The following is a 17,383-nucleotide window of genomic DNA, read 5'->3' on the forward strand; positions in this document are numbered from 1 at the left end:
GCAGTTCATTTATGTATTTAACAACATCTATTCATATAATTATTTATTTCATAATGTCTTATTTATTTATTCAATACTGAACACTTTGGGGCTCCATAAAATTCACATATATAGACACACATATAAAAAAAGAGGAGTAAATAGTGAGAATAATTTAGTATGACACTTTTGTAAAATAACTTACTATCATTAGAAGGATCCTGTGGGTTTTGGGTAACTTTGGGAGAAGGAATAACTGCAAAATAAAACAAAATGTAATTTTAATATATCTTGACCATCATGTATATATGATGCACATTATTAATTTGAAATATTAAAAAATTACACAATGCATGTTCTGAGTCAGCCTGAGGGTCAGCAGATTGCTGATATTGCCCTGTGTTGATAAGCAAGTCTCTGTGGAATGTGATACAGAAACCTGAACCAGGAAACGCTGAAAGAGCAGCTATTCTGTAAGCTGACAGTGTCCTAAAGGATGAACCTACTGACTCCAACCAGTTCTGCTAACCCATTTATTTCAAGCCATCTGGACGGCTTTCAAAAGTGAAGTTAGCTATAATGATGTCTTAACAAACAATACAAAGGCGCTTGTGTACGGGGAGAACTCAAGAGGTGAGCCTGGTGCATGTCCAAGACTCCGGCACAATGGGTGCTATTCTTGGAAAGAACACCTTTGAGTTTTCATCTCGCATAATGGATGATGACAGGTCATCAGAGAGGACTTTAATTTCAGAGGGGGCGATGGCCAGAGGACGTCCTCTCTGCCACCCTTCACCCCCATCCCATCGCTCCAGTGTTATCTGTCCCGTGTGACTTGTTATGCTAAGAATGCAGAGATTGGCCAGTAATGCTTTCAGCCCCACAAGCAAAAGAGAGAGGAAGAGCACACTAAACTGTGGCTAGCAAAAGACAATGGTGTGTAATGTTTTCTTGTAAACTTGACTCAAAGGTTGTTATGTTTTATGTGGAGAGATTACATGACACTCATCTAAGGACACCCATGGTTATCAAGCTGAAAACTCAATGTACCTTTTCAAATAATGCTTTGATGTCTTTGGGGAACAACACTGCTGGACGTCTGTCAGGTCTTGACTTTTGTTCACTATTTTAACAGAACCTAATCTCTATAAACAGATCTGCATATGAATGCAGGGACAAGATTTTGGTATCGGAAGCGTTCTGGTTTCTGTTTAGACTGTGTGTAGTCTGAGTAGTATTGACCAATCACATTTGAGCGGGCTTTGGTTGCATGCGGGTAAACAGTCCGTGGGGATAGCAAAAGAGGCAGAATGCATTGGCCGAAATGTGACCCATCAGCTATAGTCTGGCGACGATTTAGCTTTTAATCAATTTTGGAACCCCAGAGATTAGTTTTGTATTAGCTTTTTAAAAAATTGATCTGCATTCAAATAGTCATCAGACGATAGCCGATGGGTTCCAAGATTGCTAATCGGACTGTAAACAATGACGCACAGAGGAGGAAGTCTTGGCCCGGATATTCCTTATCCAGATATCCACTGGCTACAATGGAAGCCCGAAACATTGGCCATTGCCCCCAGAGGTTAAATCGTTGTTAGATGATACCCGATGGGTTCTGAGATTGAACAGAACCAGACAGCACCCTAGAAGTTAAACTCATGACTTATGTTTGCAGCTTTAGGCCGTTGCCAGAGTTGAATAGTTTTGATATCTCTATGAACGTCATTTGTTTATGTCACTGATGACACCTCTGCAAGACTCTTGACATTGGTTGTTCATGCTTATAAAGTCAACTACAGTTGAACTCCACAGTTCCCGCAAAAAGCTTAGGTCCATAAAGGCCATTAGCACCGTATATAACTGATAATATACAGTGGTTTTATCGATCTCTTCAGTATAAACTTGATGAAAATTAGAAGTGTAGAAGATTAATACTTGTTTAATGGCAACAATCTGCTGAGGCATGAATCCAAACTCATATACAAGTAGAAACATCACTTTCACTTTATTTTGAGTTTAAAATAATAAGTTTTGAGTTTTATGATAATTTTAATGATAAAGTAAGCTGCTTGACATCCAGCCAGTGAATACAGCAGCCCATGTGGAGAACAAAAAACCTCATTCAGCAGGTTTTCAGGTAATGCATCATCACAGATATTTATTACAGATCGCTCCTTAGAAAGATAAGAAATCTGAAGGGTCAACACATTCACTTAGAAAGTATATTTTATACACTGCAGTTTCTACTTTCTGTCCAATATTTTTTTCTTCTGAAGCAGATTACATTTTATTCATTGTAATGTAAATAAACCAAACTCTTTTGGTTCAGGTTTTGTATCTTCTTCCTTTAATCTTTGCAGATGTAAACTAAAGTAATACTATTTGTACTGGTGTAATGATAGAATCTAAACTGCCAACCTCTAAAATAAATACTTTTCAACTGTTCCTGAACATTACCAGATCCATAAAAAAGGGATAAGATTTACTGATGTTGCGAAGCAGTAAATCTACTTTTGATGGCAGGTCTTTGAGGCTGTTATGTTTTGCACCAAGTTGGCCACAAGTGGCCCTCTTTGATTTGTAGATCAAGTTTAGCTCTTTGGGATGCTGTCCAGTGCAGAACTGTGGCCCTTGAAAAGGCTGGTTGTTTTGTTTGCCATCCTAGCATAAGAGATGCCTTTGTGTTATAAAACACGGCCTTTGAAATGGAGTTTTTTTTCACTGTGTTTATTGCATATCTGTGTTTACTTAATCTGTTCCATGGAAAATAAACCCGCTGCGCTGGCACAGTGGCGTGGGCAGGGCACGTTGCTGCCTACTATGGACTAGCGAGTCTCTGTTGACCAATATCTTCAGCAGCTTCTCTAACATCTACACTGGAACTTCTGTGCTAAAAAGTGACTGCATCTATATCTCTGCCCAGCAGTGAAACCCAATGTCCAATTAAAATGATTAAATCCACCCACTTCTGTTGAGCAATTTTCTGTACAACTCTGACTACTCACACTAGAGCCCGACTGTTACCAGATTTCTGAGGCCAACACCTATATCTATATATTTGAGAGCTTTAAAAATGTGAATAAATCTCACGGTTTTTCTAGACAAAAACAGCAGATAAACATTTTTCATAAAAATCCTTTAAATTTGGTTAAAGAGTTGTGACCAACATAATGTACTGAGTATGTAGTAACAATTATTTTCATTATCAATCAGTCTCAGAAAATAGTGAATCATGCTCATCACAATTGCCTAAACTCCAAGTTGACATATTCAAATTGCTTGTTTTGCAGATATTCACATTTGAGAGGCTGGAACCAGTCCAAAAAAAAAAAAAACTTAAACAATTAATCGATTATCAAAATTGCTGCCATTTAAGTTCCTGTCAATTGACTAATTGTTTCAGCTCCAGCTGAGAAGGATATTTTACATATGAAAAATAAACTTGTCAGCATGGGCAGATCTAAGGGGCACAACCTTGGCTTCTGCCCCCTTGCACGACGAGTGTTTAGCCCCCAAGTTGTTCTAGTTACTGTCTTTGTATGGATGTGTTATAGCTGGGAGAAAAATCAAGATACCCTTGGCCACCCCATTTCAAAAGTTCTGCTTGTCAGTGCTTTCTAGTGGATAAACTATGTATGTGACACTGTTTTAAATAACCGCAAGCATTTGTCATTTCTACAATTTCATGTTACTGATCAGCTGACATGTATACTAATACAATATATCTACAATAAGCTTAAATCGGCCAATATCGGCCATGCTGATATATCAGTCGGGCTCTAGCTCACACTGATTAAAATGATGTGATTTATATTAAACTCATGAGTCAATGAAGTTGACTCAAACAGACCAAAGGTCTCTTGTTGATGTCATTGCTCAGAGGGGATGCTGATTTGAAAAGCTCTGGCAGCCCACCAGATATTGGGCAGTCATGATATCACCCCATCTCAGTTTAGTTAATGTGACTATGGTTACCTCAGCCCCCCCATCTGTAGGGCTGCTCCCTCTCTCTCTGATCACACTCACAGCCCGAGACTCCGCAATACAGCAATTGAATGAATAAGTTACTAAACAAGTGAGGATCGAGGGGCCTTTAAGCTCCCAAACTGACTCCCAAAGCCAACGAGAGGACCACCACTCCCCTCACACACACACACACACACAGACCACACACTCCTTCCTCCTCCCCCTCTCTAGTGTGGAAAGGGGAGGCCACAGTGGAGGTCCTAAGTGAAAACAACTGGAGCTTGATGCTGTATGACTCCTCTTTTTCCACCTCTCCCTCAGCATGGACTGGTCCAGAGCAGCCGAACTGGGCCTCAGCTTTAGCACACTCCCCTTTACTGCAGTGAACCACATGCTAGTACATACACACACCCAAAAACGTACTCTTGTGTACAGACTTTATTGTAAACAGACGCATGCACGCACACACCAAATGTGCATACACACGCACCTGCATACACAATCACACAACACACACACACACACACATATACACACCACAGTTAATGATGACCAGATGTGGAGAAGTGATGTGCAGTGTTTTGTGGTTTGGTCTAATCTCCAAGTATCGGACCAAGCTTTCCCTGGCTGTGTCGCCCTCAAAGCGGCTTCTCTCTATACTCCAGTTTCCTTATCACACTTTATACTTAAAACATTGGAAATCAGAGCTTGATTCATAATGTGTTGTTGCGCTGATGAAATAGAAACACGGATGAGAGCTTTTAAGACCCATATGCATCTTATTTAGGTTGAGCTCATGGCATAAGGTCAAAGTATGTGTAAAATGTGATCTTTTTTCTTGTAACTAACCTGGTTGACCAGACCCATCCACCACAACCAGCGGCTTGGTAGACGTCTTGGTGTTCATCATCATTGCCAGGATATTGTCCACAGTAAAAGAATCGCAGGTCTCATTGGGTTGTAAGCACTGTGTGGATAAAATTTGAGAATTAATTACTGAACACTACAAACTTTACAGTGAAGAAATCCTATAAAAAAGAAACATGCCACTCTGTAAAAGGCATTTATGCTTTGCAATGTTCTACAGAAAAAATGTTTTGTAAAAGCAAAAGCAAACACTCCCATTTCTCAACCTCAAGTAAATGAGTCCTGTCATGCCTGACCCAAAGTATAAACTTGGAAATCAAACAATGACAAACTCATGAGTCTCAACTTGACCCTGATTGTAATCAGAATATTACAATATAACAGAATACAACAACTTCACTGCCACAAGCCAGCCTCAGGCCACTAATTTTTTCAGGTGAAAAGAGGTTAAAAAAAAGTCGAGGAATGTGCTTGCAAGAGATTCTAATTTTGTTTTGCAGCTGGATACTTGGCAAACTTTACATTAAATCATGTTTCCTGCTTAGCTTTGGGTACAGACCTGATACTGAATGGCTCAGGTCAGCCAGAGTAAAGATGGCGTACTACTATACCGTCTTCTCAGACAAACACTGCTAATACTACATACCTCTGGAGAGACTAAAAAAAAGGGATGGCTTGTACAGTAAAATCATTAAACATGCAAAAGAATAAAAGTTATTTGGAGAAGATTATACTGCATACCAGCGGTCTTTGGTTGCTCTGAGATCTCTTGGAGCACAGAGACATCTCACAGTGCAAGAAAAGTAGAGACATGTTTAACTTTGAGTTGAAGGTGAAGCTGAAACCTTTCTTCTCCGCCTGTGCGCGAGGGACAGGGAAGTCCCTCTGAGGATAGTCCTTGACAGAGTCGTCTGTGGGGCAGACTGTCTCAATGAGAGTGTAGTTTGAGGCCACGCTGGGTTTGGAGTTGGGAGAAATGAAGCATGATACGATGGTGAACCCCAGCTCCGGATCTGATGCGGTTGATGTGACCTGAAGCACATGAGAGAGAAGAAAAAAAACATTTGACCTTCAAATACATGGATCATTTGTCATTTATCATGACAAGACTCTTCATGTGAGACTGAAGTCATGATTGATGAGTGAACTTTTTTGTTAATGACAAAGTTGAGCAAGAATGCAATGCTACTCTGATAAGACTAGCTTTTTTTTTTACATCACAATCATTTATACTGCTCTTATACTTCAGTTTACACAGAATATTGCCATTTCTCACCTACTTTCCGATGACCTATTCACAAGCCCCTTGTTCTTTTGAACCTTGATGAACCTGCTGTACACTACCTGTCCAGCACCGAACAGCAGACAGACACAGTTAGCAACTAGCTGGTGAACATAGTGGAGCATTTAGCAGCTAAAGAGCCAGATATTTTTCTCAGGAGTTGGTGGAAACCAGACCAGAGCTGAAAGGAGAGTGAACATTGGAGTTTTATTCATCAAGTGGACACAAACATGACTCCAAATGAATTCTAATGTTGCACTGTCTGTTGGATGTGTTACAAATGTTTGCTAATACATTAGCTATGTCAACTGCAACACATTTCTTCAAGTAGTATTTCAGTCACAGTTTTGATAGTGGTAATATCTTTCCATCCATAAAGACAATCCCTTGAGTTATTATGAGCAACTGATGATATCCTCATTGGGAAAGTCTTGCATACACCAGAAAACTCTTTGTAACAAGCTGGCTCTGAGTCCACACTGTCAGCAAAGCATCTCCCACTGATCTCATCATAAATCATCTCTTCAAAGGACCTCAGAGTGTGAGTCTCTGCCATCTCTTACATGACCTCCATAATTAGTTGCAAAACAGACAGACAGGATACGGACACCACGTAGAGAGGGGATATAATGAATATGAGGGGTAAAAGTGAGTGTTAGTTTTTTAGCCCCAACTAGACAAAATACAAATTGACCTTGTGGATGCCACACTAGGAGATCAAAGCGGAAAGAGCTAAAGTCCCAGTCAGATAGTTCACAGAGCAGTTTTCTTAGGACAGATTTAATTTAGGGATAAAAACACAAGTTGCTTGAGACAATACATTAAACTGCAAAACACACACGGCATGTACTCTGAAATAAGAGGTATTGTATTAGAAATTCTAAGCATACCTCCACAAAGACTTGCTGATTTTGTGAAACAGTGTAGAAAGCTTGGCGTGAAGGGCTGTTGAATGGCAATGTGTTGTACAACTCCATGTTAAACGTCATGTTGTTGATCGGTTGCTGTCCTGGTCCTGGTACAATCCTGGAAAGTGTTTCTGAGGTTTCCTCGTTGTTTCGGTACGTGCAATTGAACTAGAAGGAGAATAAGACAAAGCCAACACAAATATCAGCAGGGATCTGACATCAGATTCCACTGCTAAGCACCCTCACCCTACATGACTGTGTGTTAGTGTCTGACCACATTAAGATGGACCAGAAAATAGGGAAGGAACATAAGAGATACTGTATAAACAAGAACAATAAGTGGGAGACGAGGAATGGATGAGACAAAGGAAAATAAGTCAGTAGAGGGAAGAAGATGGAGAAACTTCAAAATGGAAAAGGTCAAGTCAAGTTCATAAAACAGACATCATGGAAAGACAGAGAGACTGCAGGAGCCAGATGAGTCTTTACTAGTACCAAGAGACTCTGGGAAATGGAGTTTCTTCCAACTCTGCATGATTTACATAGAGATGTAGATGATCGGTGGTCTTGATTTTTCAACTTTCACCCTGCAATGAAGTGCAGCTCTCACAATGACAGAACCACAATGATTCCTCTGTCTTACCATAATGACAGACTGGTGCTCTGTGGGCTCTGTAAATGTCCTCTCTAACTCCACTGGGTCCAGCGCGTCCAGATCCTCATAATCCAGCGGCCCACCACTCCCATCCTTAGTCTCGGCATGACTTATCAAAACCTGCAATCCACAGAGGAGTTTGTTACTCAGATAACCTAAGCCACATCAGTTAGTATGCGAAAGGGAAACTTTCACAAAAAATAATTTCAAGACTTTTTTTTTTTTAAACAGATCCAGTGAGTAGTGTTGCTTAATTCAGGGTGTTCAGTAAACCAAAGGCACTGACATTTGAATCTTTGAGAGGGGTCGCCAAAACATTCTACAACCAATGAGTTGGACTTAAAATGTGAAAATGTCCTGTGGCTTCAACAGTGGGACTCGTCCTGGACAAAAAAATAAAACATACTTTTAATTTCTCAGTAGAGAAAAGGAATGTCTGAGGTCTGAGATGAGTACATGCTGCTTTAAGAACATTTGGATTTAATGAGGTGAGAGGAAAATCTCAATGACACTAAAAGTGTTTTTCTTAAGACTGCACCAAATGTTAGTTGACCTGCTATTGGTGCCACATCTGAATTAAATCAGCATGTCACAGGGCAGGAGAAAAAACAGCCAAAACAGATTAAACTTTGATGTGTAGGATCTTAGACAATGAAAAAGTATCTCTTTGACTAGAGGTTAGAGGTTATCCCTGCATCCATGTGCTAACACAAAAGACGACCTTGGACATGTGCCCAGGTTTTCAATTTGCATTGGACAGAAAATGTGTTGTTCCAAATTTCCCCCACAAAAGATTTCGAAAGGTTGGGGAGGAAGTGATTCATCCTTGCTTGTTAGAACAAACACGCTGAATGAATGCATTCCATAATAATGAAGATAACTGGGGATGTCAGATGTGAATGCTGAATCCCATAAAAACACTCAAGTGTTCAGTATTACATGAAAATGTACATAAGTAAGTCGAACGGAAAATAGATTTCTCCTCACTTTTTGTGCAATCAAATATAAACTATAACGATACTGCAGCTATTGTGCATATATATTGTCCATTTTTTCCATTTTCTATTCATCCAAAAAAGGATAAAACAGTTTGTGGAAACAGTGTTAAAGCTTCAGTCCTCTGAGTGGGCGTTTCCCAGCTGTTCACTGACATCTGATAGCTGCCCTTGCTAGGAAACATGCTATCAACTTCCGTGGGGCTCTATTGACTGGAGCACATCATAGCTGTGTATAGCCCACAAACATCGATACAAGAGGTTATTTTTCTTCTTTTTTCAACAAGTCCACATAGCCTTGGTTATGTACCGTTAGCAATTCAAGATGTTTGTATTCCACTCGGAAAATGGAAGCTGGCAAGCTGGGCTAACTAGCTTCCACCCAGAGTGGAAGCTAACTATAGTCCTGTAACCTCAGCTCTCCATACGTTATCCAGTGATTCAATCATGCCATGGAATAACGTACAGTGTCACGGGGTAATATACAAAGTCATGGCGTAATGTATGGAGTGGAAATCACAGGTGGTGCTAAGCAATGGCTAATGTCGGCTGCCCAGCTGGTTAACTGCCTGTGTCAGAATTGAAGTGATATTGGGAACTATTTTTGGTGCCCGTCCACAGAGATACTGCACCGAACCGACATCATCAGTTGGATCCAAAAATCCTCGCCTGCTGGAGAACACTAATGAAAACTAACACAGCAAAGATGCTGGTTTCTTAGCAAAAATCAATTTTAGTTTCAGTCTAACTTTAAAAACACTTTCTTTGCATTTACATTTGTACTTACATTGTAAACTAGGAGGCCACTTTCCATGGCTCAGCAGATTTATTGGCATGACTTGTTTTAAACTAAAATGTAACAACATTTATTGTACTCACAGAGTTGATGTGGAGGGCCATTGTGCTACCCATCATGGGATATACGGTGGTCTGACAGCCAGTCAGAGGAGTTTCCAGTGTGTAGTGCGTGGCATTGACTGTTGCTCTGCAAGCTGGGTCTTGGAGCGTGAGGTTGGCATGAGTAAACCCATTCGCCTGAGGAAACATCAAAAACTAAAAACATTGGATACAGATCAAAAAAAACTTTTACTTTATTAACTCATTTTCAGAATTGTAAAAAAAAATAAATAGACTAAAAAGTCAAAGCGGTTGTGTGAAACTTCTGAGTTCCCAGGAATAAACAAATCCCACAAGGTGGTCTAGCTCTAGCCCCAGCTTCTCCTAATTACAGTCTATGCCAGTTTCCATTCTGTGATGTGGGCTGACTGCGCTGTCCCCGTGTTCAGGCGCCAAATGTTGGGAACCGTCCTGCCTGCTTCAGTGTCAGCCTGTGTATAACAGGGACACTGGCATTTACATAAAAAGTAGAATAATGACAGCATTTCTCATTGTACTTACTTTTTAGTATTTCTTTTTATTTTACTTTTGTAGACTTGAAACTTACATTAATCAGGTTATCTTTATGTATAACTGTTATCATGGCAGCAGGCAAAACGTATCTCTACAGCTGAAGGCCCACATATTAATCTACACTGAGGTATGTGTGCACACTTTGGACACTTTTCTGATATCAACAACCTACAGTAGCAACATGGAGGTTTATGTTGGCATTTTCTAATGGCAGTGCAGAAGACATTCATTAAGTCCCCTAATTGGTCCAGACACTGGTATTCTCTTTGGGTGTCCTCCATGTTTGATGTTTTCTGTTCTTCTTGTCACAGTTTGTCACATCAAGTCTGTGTCGCAAGAGCAGAGATGTACAAACAAAATACCCAAAGGCAAATCTGATTGATCAGACCGTCAAACAATTTTCAGATGTGCAACTTGAACCGCATTTCAAATCATCGATGACACTGGATTAAGTGTGGTTGGGAAACAAAACACTTCATTTGTTTAGTTTTTGGCTGTTCAGACTAAGGAATAAAGTATTCTCAAGCAACAGATATGAGAAAAAAACGGCTTGTCTCATTAGAGGAGAACATTCCTCAACTGTTTGCTTCTGTGCTGTAACAATTTGTTGCTTAATCGATTAGCTGACTGACAGAAAATTGATTCATTTAATTTGATTATTAATTATTTTAAATAAAATACCTATAATTCCTGGTTAGAACTACATATGCTCTCATCTGCTTGCTCTTCTCAGTTTCATATCATTATAAAAATGAATACTAAAATGAATAAATGAATAGTTTTGGTAGTAAATTTTAAGTAATACAAATATTTGATTTTTTTTTAACATGTTACATGCTGTTTATAATTTTTTTGTCTGTGTTTCTGGTTTTGTGTTTCTGTGTTTTTTATGTTGTGTATATTTGCACATGTGCGTTATACTTATTGCTTTATGACAGAATAAAAATAATCATTAGTTGTAGCCCTATATGTTTGTAGGCAGGATCCATGATGGATAAAATCATGCTGTCCACTCACTTGCAGGCTTTCTTTGTCGATGCTGACCACCATCCTCGTGTCCTCACACTGCACACTGAGGCCAACACTCAGAACGCCCTGCTGCTCCTCGGGCTCTCCGTTTTCCCACGGCCGGTCGTCGAGGGAGGCGGGCAGATTCAGGTAGGGCAGGCCGTGCGACACAGGTGGAGGGAAGGGAAAGGGCAGACCGGAGCGTCGTGAAGCAGCTCGGGCTCCTGGATGAGGACTGGAGTCACGCAGGATGGAGAGTTCTGGAAGCATCATGCTCCCCAGAGGATCCACCACATCTGGAAATCACACATGGTTAGAACCTCATGAGGTTGATTTTACAGGCAGGGAAATGACACAGGACTACGACTATAAAATCATCTCATAATTTCACGCTAATTTCTCTATAAGGACTGTGAAATGTGAAATATTAGTCATGAAAAAAAATTGTAGCAGCTGCTAAAATGTATGTCTTGTGTGCAATATTTTAGCTATAATTTAACTGAACACACTATTTCTGCTTCAGTATAATTTAAACCGAGTGGAGAATTCAGAGGGTGTTTCTTCAGTTTACCTGGTTCTCTAAGTCGGATACTGAAGTGGTTAGCCACAGGAGTGCTGGTGTAAGACGTGACTGGACTGTAGCCATGCTCCCCAGCCCACTTGATCAATGCTTGTGACCCCGATGGTAAGTGCTGCTTGGGGGATTTTGACACTTGCATCAGTCTCTCCGTATTTGAACTAAGGCTCACGGTATCAGAGGCCTGTGGAAAAGAAAGCGTTGAAGAATGTTTTCATAAAAAATAACAAATTGTCATTTTTAAAAGACCCTGCATTTAAGTAAGCTCCTTTAAGATCTTCAGAAACAAAAGACGTGATTTACTGATGAAGTATTACCACAGATATTCAACTTCAAGTACAGTCCTGCACTCATTTTGTGTCAAGTATGAATCATGCGTATGAGTGTGAAGTAATGGGCGTGTCACAGCAAAATCAATGCTGAGAAACCAACATTGTTAGTTTGCTCCTAAAATTCGTGTTCTGCCCTGCTGCATACCCTCCCTGTGTGAGGGAGTAATGATTCTTTCTCACAGCCATTTCCCACACATTCAAGTCTCTTGAGCAACGCTGAGGAGGACCTGTTTTCTGACAAAAGTGAGGCCTCTGTTTTATGAGGCTATCATATCACATACATAGTTGACACTCTCCCAAACACGGGTTGCACAAGCACAGCATCCTGTGTGCCACTGTAGTCAAGTAAAAGTCAAAATGTCAACTATTTGGGAACTAAAAAAATGGCCTTGTGTTTAGACTGACCTTCCTTATGTAGTTTAACATTGATGATAATGTGTGGCAGCACTTGCAAGTAGTTGTGTCTGTAGCAGGTTCTGGTTCGGTGTGAACACAAACAAACCTAAAGTGTATTTAGCACTTAAAACAGTGGTAAAACTCAATGGTAACCATTTAAACACACATTCACCATGTATTTTAGTATCTTGTGAAAATGTACATGTCTTAAATGTCTTAAATGTCTGAGCTAAAAATACAGTAGATACTACAGAATAAAATGATCATGTTTTCCACAATAAACACAGTGTCTTCCTTTGTTAAATGTGCTTGCACCAGAACCCTGCTATGGACACTACTCTCAGCATGTTGCTAGGCATTATGGTCTATGTAAAACCACTAATGTCACTGTTATTGAATTAATGTAATTGGTTTTGAAAAGGTTTCCCATTGCATAACATGTAAATATTAAGCATATTACCCAAGTTGGAAGAATTTTCACCAACAACAATGATAAAAAAAACATACTGTTTACTGCAGATGTGTGAACTAGAGCTGAAACAATTAATCAATTTATCAATTAGACGATGTATGTACAGACACTTAATCAACAGCCCTTGTGATAATCGTTTAATTTATCAAGTAATCTACAGTCTACAGCCATACTAGCGGCTCTGTGAGGCAGTACATAGGCACAGTGGTGCTTCGAGCTAAATGCAAATGTCAGCATTCTAACACGCTCACAATTGCAACACTAACATGCTGAGGTTAAGCTGGTATAATGTTTACCATATTCACCATTGTAGTTTAAGGTGGTAGCATGCTAACATTTGCTAATACAGTAAGCACTTAACACAAAGTACAGCTGAGGCTGATGGGAATGCCATTAGTTTTGCAGGTATTTTGTCATAAACTTAAGTATTGGGCAAACTGAAATTTTGACCTGATGGGGGCGCTAGATCAAAATTCATCCTGAGAGGAACATGAATGCCTGTACAAAATTTCATGGCAATCCATCCAATAGTTGTTGAGACATTTCAATCTCGACCAAAGTTGTTGACCGACCGCCCGACATTGCCATCTCTAGAACCCAGCTTCTCAAATGTTAGAAGTTGCTGCTTTCCCCTGTTTAATATCATTGCAAATTAAATATCTTTAGGTTTGTACTGTTGGTCAGACAAAACGTGGAAATTAAAAACCTCCTCTTTGGCTTATGGTGGGCATTTGTCACTATTTTATGACCAATGATTAACTGAAAAACACCATAAAAATATTAATCGACAATGAAAATAATCTTTAGTTGCAGCTCTAATGTGCAAATTAGTAAACATTTTGAATCTGCTGTGCTGTATGTAATCCAATAATTTATCAAAATATACAGGAAAATCTAAATCTAAATTCCGAACCCAAACCGCAATATTGTTGGTCAAAGTGTTAAGTGGGTAAAAGAAAACAGAAATGCATCTCCACCAGAGGCATTACCATCCATTTGCGCTGCTGCAAGTACTACAGGCTATGAACTGGCATTACACTCACAAAACCTGACAGACTTACAGTACAGCAGTGACCAGGCAGCTGTACAAACACACCGCGCCTGGTAAAAGTGCAGTGTCATGGCTGCAGCAGGAGTATCAGCATTCACACTGAGGAAACCCAGAACCCCCTGCGCACCTCCACTGAAATCAGTATGGGGCTAACAGCATCGAGGGTCAACCATACAGTAAATACAAAATGTCTCCAGACTCAGCACAATTAAATATTTGATATGCAAAATATTGGTGTTTCTCTCCGTTTTACTGCACAGAATTTTTTGTTCTAGAAATAGGGTTTAAAATTCCATCCCTGGAGCAACTACAGTGGTTGGACAACTGCCAATTCCCCATCAACATGACCTACAGCTAAACTATTCCTCCAAAGTGTATGCACTGTCGGTGTCATATTATTGTAGTTCCTAAGGATCCTGAGAGAGTTAAGAAACACTAATGAAGATTTAATATCAAAACTGTATACTCATAATCAGCGTTGATATGTATAAAACCATATTTCCAAGTAAAGGACACTCTGATATATAGCAGTAATTAGTCAGTGTTTTTTTTGTGTGGCAAGGAGGTCCTAACAGCTCTTAGCTTAAGAAAGTGCCTGAAGCAAGCATTGCTCATAATTCACATTATGACTGATGGGAAGCAGTGCCTTGGCTCTGAAAATATGTGATGCCCCCAACACTCTCACCCCTGGCTCTCTGAATGTGATGACATTCCCTGGAGCTGCCACGATGAAATTTCACAGTTCCTCTTAAACTGTTATCCCCACCCTCTCCTGCAGCGGTGACCAGGCGCCAATTCATTCTGGTGTGACAAATTCTTTGGTCGGTGGTGCAAAGTGATGACATTTCTGTCTGTGACATGACTTGTGGGCCACTGTGATGTGTGATAAGACTATATAAAGTCCCAGTGGTGAAGACTGTAAAGGAAAAAATTATGTTCCTGGATGAAAAGCTTTTATCTGTTGTCATGCTGCTAGCTTACCACTACATCCAGCTTGCCACCCACACTGTGGGCCTTGATGACCCAGTTGACAGACTTGGCGCACTTGAGCAGCAAGACGATGTCACGATGCAGTGGGGCATCGTCGTCCAGAGGCCGTAGCTCCACTATAACATCCACCTGGAAAGCACTGTAGAAAAGGAGACAGAAAAAGAATTTTGGACGGTAAGGTCGACGTAGTGTTATCGTGCCTTCTGTGTCTGGCCAACTAATTAAAAAGCTGGATGCATTCCCAGAAAAAAAGCAGACATATGCACTACAGACCAGATAGCACTAGAATGAGATAGTGAGATACGGCACAACTACCAACACATTCCCAGATTTGAGGTCTTTTGGGTGTACAGAATAATCGCTCCACTGGGGGAATGAGGAGATTATCTGGCAACCTGGACTTTGAGACCCAGTTTTGAAATATCTTTCTCAAAAGAACACCACTAAGTGAACAGTAATCCCTCCTCCCCCATGTTAGTTTCCATCCAAAACAAACTCCACAGAGATTAGTGAGAGCGTCTTGACCTCAAAAATAAACTATGACAACATGTTTTCTTGGCTTTGGCTGCTCACCTGCTGGAGTTGGGGGCTTGGAGCTCAATGATGTGGACTTCTCGGTCTTTGTCGGGTCCAGACAGGACACAACCCTTTGATGTTTGGGGCTCCACGTAGCCGCCCAGGTAGTTCAGAGACAGGAACTTGGTATCAATCTTGCAGGTGTCAGAAAACACTGGATCTGAAAGTGGAGACGTGTTTATGTTACTCGTCGGGGGTTTCTCTGAGGCTATTTTGATCCCCCAAAGGAGAAATACGGCTTTTTGTTACCCCTCCACCACAGGGAGGTCAGAGCACAAGGTCAGCTACAGAACAGCACCCCCTACTTCTGGGAGGAATTTAATGTCCTGCTCAGGGAGACTTCAGTAGGGTGGATGTTTGCTTTGACCCAGTGGTTCCAGCTGAAGAACAGTTTCCCTGCTCACTTCACTACACAGCCCTGCAGGAGGTTGTTCTGGTTAGCATGACCTGTCTTCTTTTCAACAGGGAAATTTTTCTTTTGGTTTACCATGGGAAAACTAAGCAAGGAATTTTACCAGAATTTCTCCACAATGACAGGACAATAATATTCACAAACACACTTAATCAGACCTTCTAGTGTTTTTTCCTCCACTTTCACGACTGTTCAAAAATTCATTAACTGCTAAGGGAGTACCTTCAGAACATGAAAAGTTAGGCCCCTTCTCGGCACTCGGAGAAAACACGAGACAGATGCTTCCTTATTTGGCAAACAGAGCCTTGGACAAAGTGTAAACTGAAGGTTGGCACCTTCCTCTCCGGAACCCTTGTGGCAATATAAAGAGCTGAAGAGAGTGTGGGCCTGGTTAGGAAGAAGCAAAGTGAGAATCTGTCCATCTTCACGAAACACAACTGATGATGTGAAGAAACTCTACAGCTCTTTGCTTGAAGTAAACATCATGGCACTATGGGCTTTTGCCAAACCACAGCCCCCTAATGACACAAGCCAAATGCTTGAAGGCTGAGCAACCACTCTGCTCACCGCAGCAACTAACAACATAGAGAGAGAACTTATCACCAGCAGTAGTGGAGCCATTATTTCTCTCCAGACATGAGCTTTGTTTTATTTCCATGTAGTGAAAGATGCTCGTTAAAAACAAGATGTCCTGTCTGAGAGCTGATGCAGTGTGAAGTTGGATGTGCTGTCTGTTCACTGTATGGCCCGGCCAGTAGAGAAGGAAGAATCGAAAGTCCACAGCTCAAACATGTGTGAAGATCAATCATAGCCTCCCCTGAGAATAACCCAGTGCTTCTTCACTTCAGACAAAATCCCCCCTTACCTTACTTATTGGAAACATGTGAACGGCATGGTCTATCTCTTGCTTACCTCTGCTTTTTTCCACCTGACATTTGGTCAATCTGTATGCCCTCCACCAGATTTTGTAAATTTTTTTTGTATGTTTTTATTGTAGCCACGTCATATTAATGAAAACTATGGAAGTAACACCACTTGGAAAAAGAGACAAATGACAGACATTTCCAAGGATTTGTATCCAGAGATAAGATATTGTTGGTGACTATCTGCCAATCTGTCTAAAAGCAAATTCACACTTTCCATAGTCTTAAATACCAAGTTGCCTATTTTACACTTTTTGTTCAAATCACTATCATGGCTTCATATTTTAGTTTCTATAACTTCAGCATCATTATTTGTCTCCCACTTGCACATTATCACATACATACAACAAAAACTCATAGCACCCTCAAACAAGGACATTTGGTAATATTTTCAACTCTCTTAAGCTTTCTACTAGCCTACTAGATACAGTACATCAATTACAGACTATAAGGATGATAACATCATTCAATAACGTTAAAGGTGCCCTTTGGAGTTTCTGACCACTAGTAGTGTTATGGAGGAATGTTTGTTATGAGTGGGTCCCCTCCTGTATCGTGCATGTGCACAAAGATGTACATGCACA

At 40.5% G+C, this 17,383-nt stretch overlaps 1 protein-coding gene across 2 annotated transcripts in view; it reads right to left on the reverse strand.

Annotated features, from left to right (window-relative positions):
• tgfbr3 (transforming growth factor, beta receptor III) overlaps nucleotides 1–17,383 on the reverse strand; it is a 75,034-nt gene that overhangs the window by 10,154 nt on the left and 47,497 nt on the right. For both annotated transcript variants that reach the window (XM_044199590.1, XM_044199589.1), the window contains exons 6-15: nucleotides 15,462–15,624; nucleotides 14,880–15,027; nucleotides 11,642–11,831; nucleotides 11,080–11,366; nucleotides 9,532–9,687; nucleotides 7,646–7,777; nucleotides 6,985–7,170; nucleotides 5,554–5,844; nucleotides 4,795–4,912; nucleotides 185–235 (exon numbers count right to left, since the gene is read on the reverse strand). In XM_044199590.1, the coding sequence (XP_044055525.1) occupies nucleotides 185–235; nucleotides 4,795–4,912; nucleotides 5,554–5,844; nucleotides 6,985–7,170; nucleotides 7,646–7,777; nucleotides 9,532–9,687; nucleotides 11,080–11,366; nucleotides 11,642–11,831; nucleotides 14,880–15,027; nucleotides 15,462–15,624 (1,722 nt within the window). The remainder of the gene's footprint in view (nucleotides 1–184; nucleotides 236–4,794; nucleotides 4,913–5,553; nucleotides 5,845–6,984; nucleotides 7,171–7,645; nucleotides 7,778–9,531; nucleotides 9,688–11,079; nucleotides 11,367–11,641; nucleotides 11,832–14,879; nucleotides 15,028–15,461; nucleotides 15,625–17,383) is intronic.

This window comes from Siniperca chuatsi, linkage group LG6 (assembly GCF_020085105.1).
Source record: "Siniperca chuatsi isolate FFG_IHB_CAS linkage group LG6, ASM2008510v1, whole genome shotgun sequence".
NCBI lineage: Eukaryota > Metazoa > Chordata > Actinopteri > Centrarchiformes > Sinipercidae > Siniperca > Siniperca chuatsi.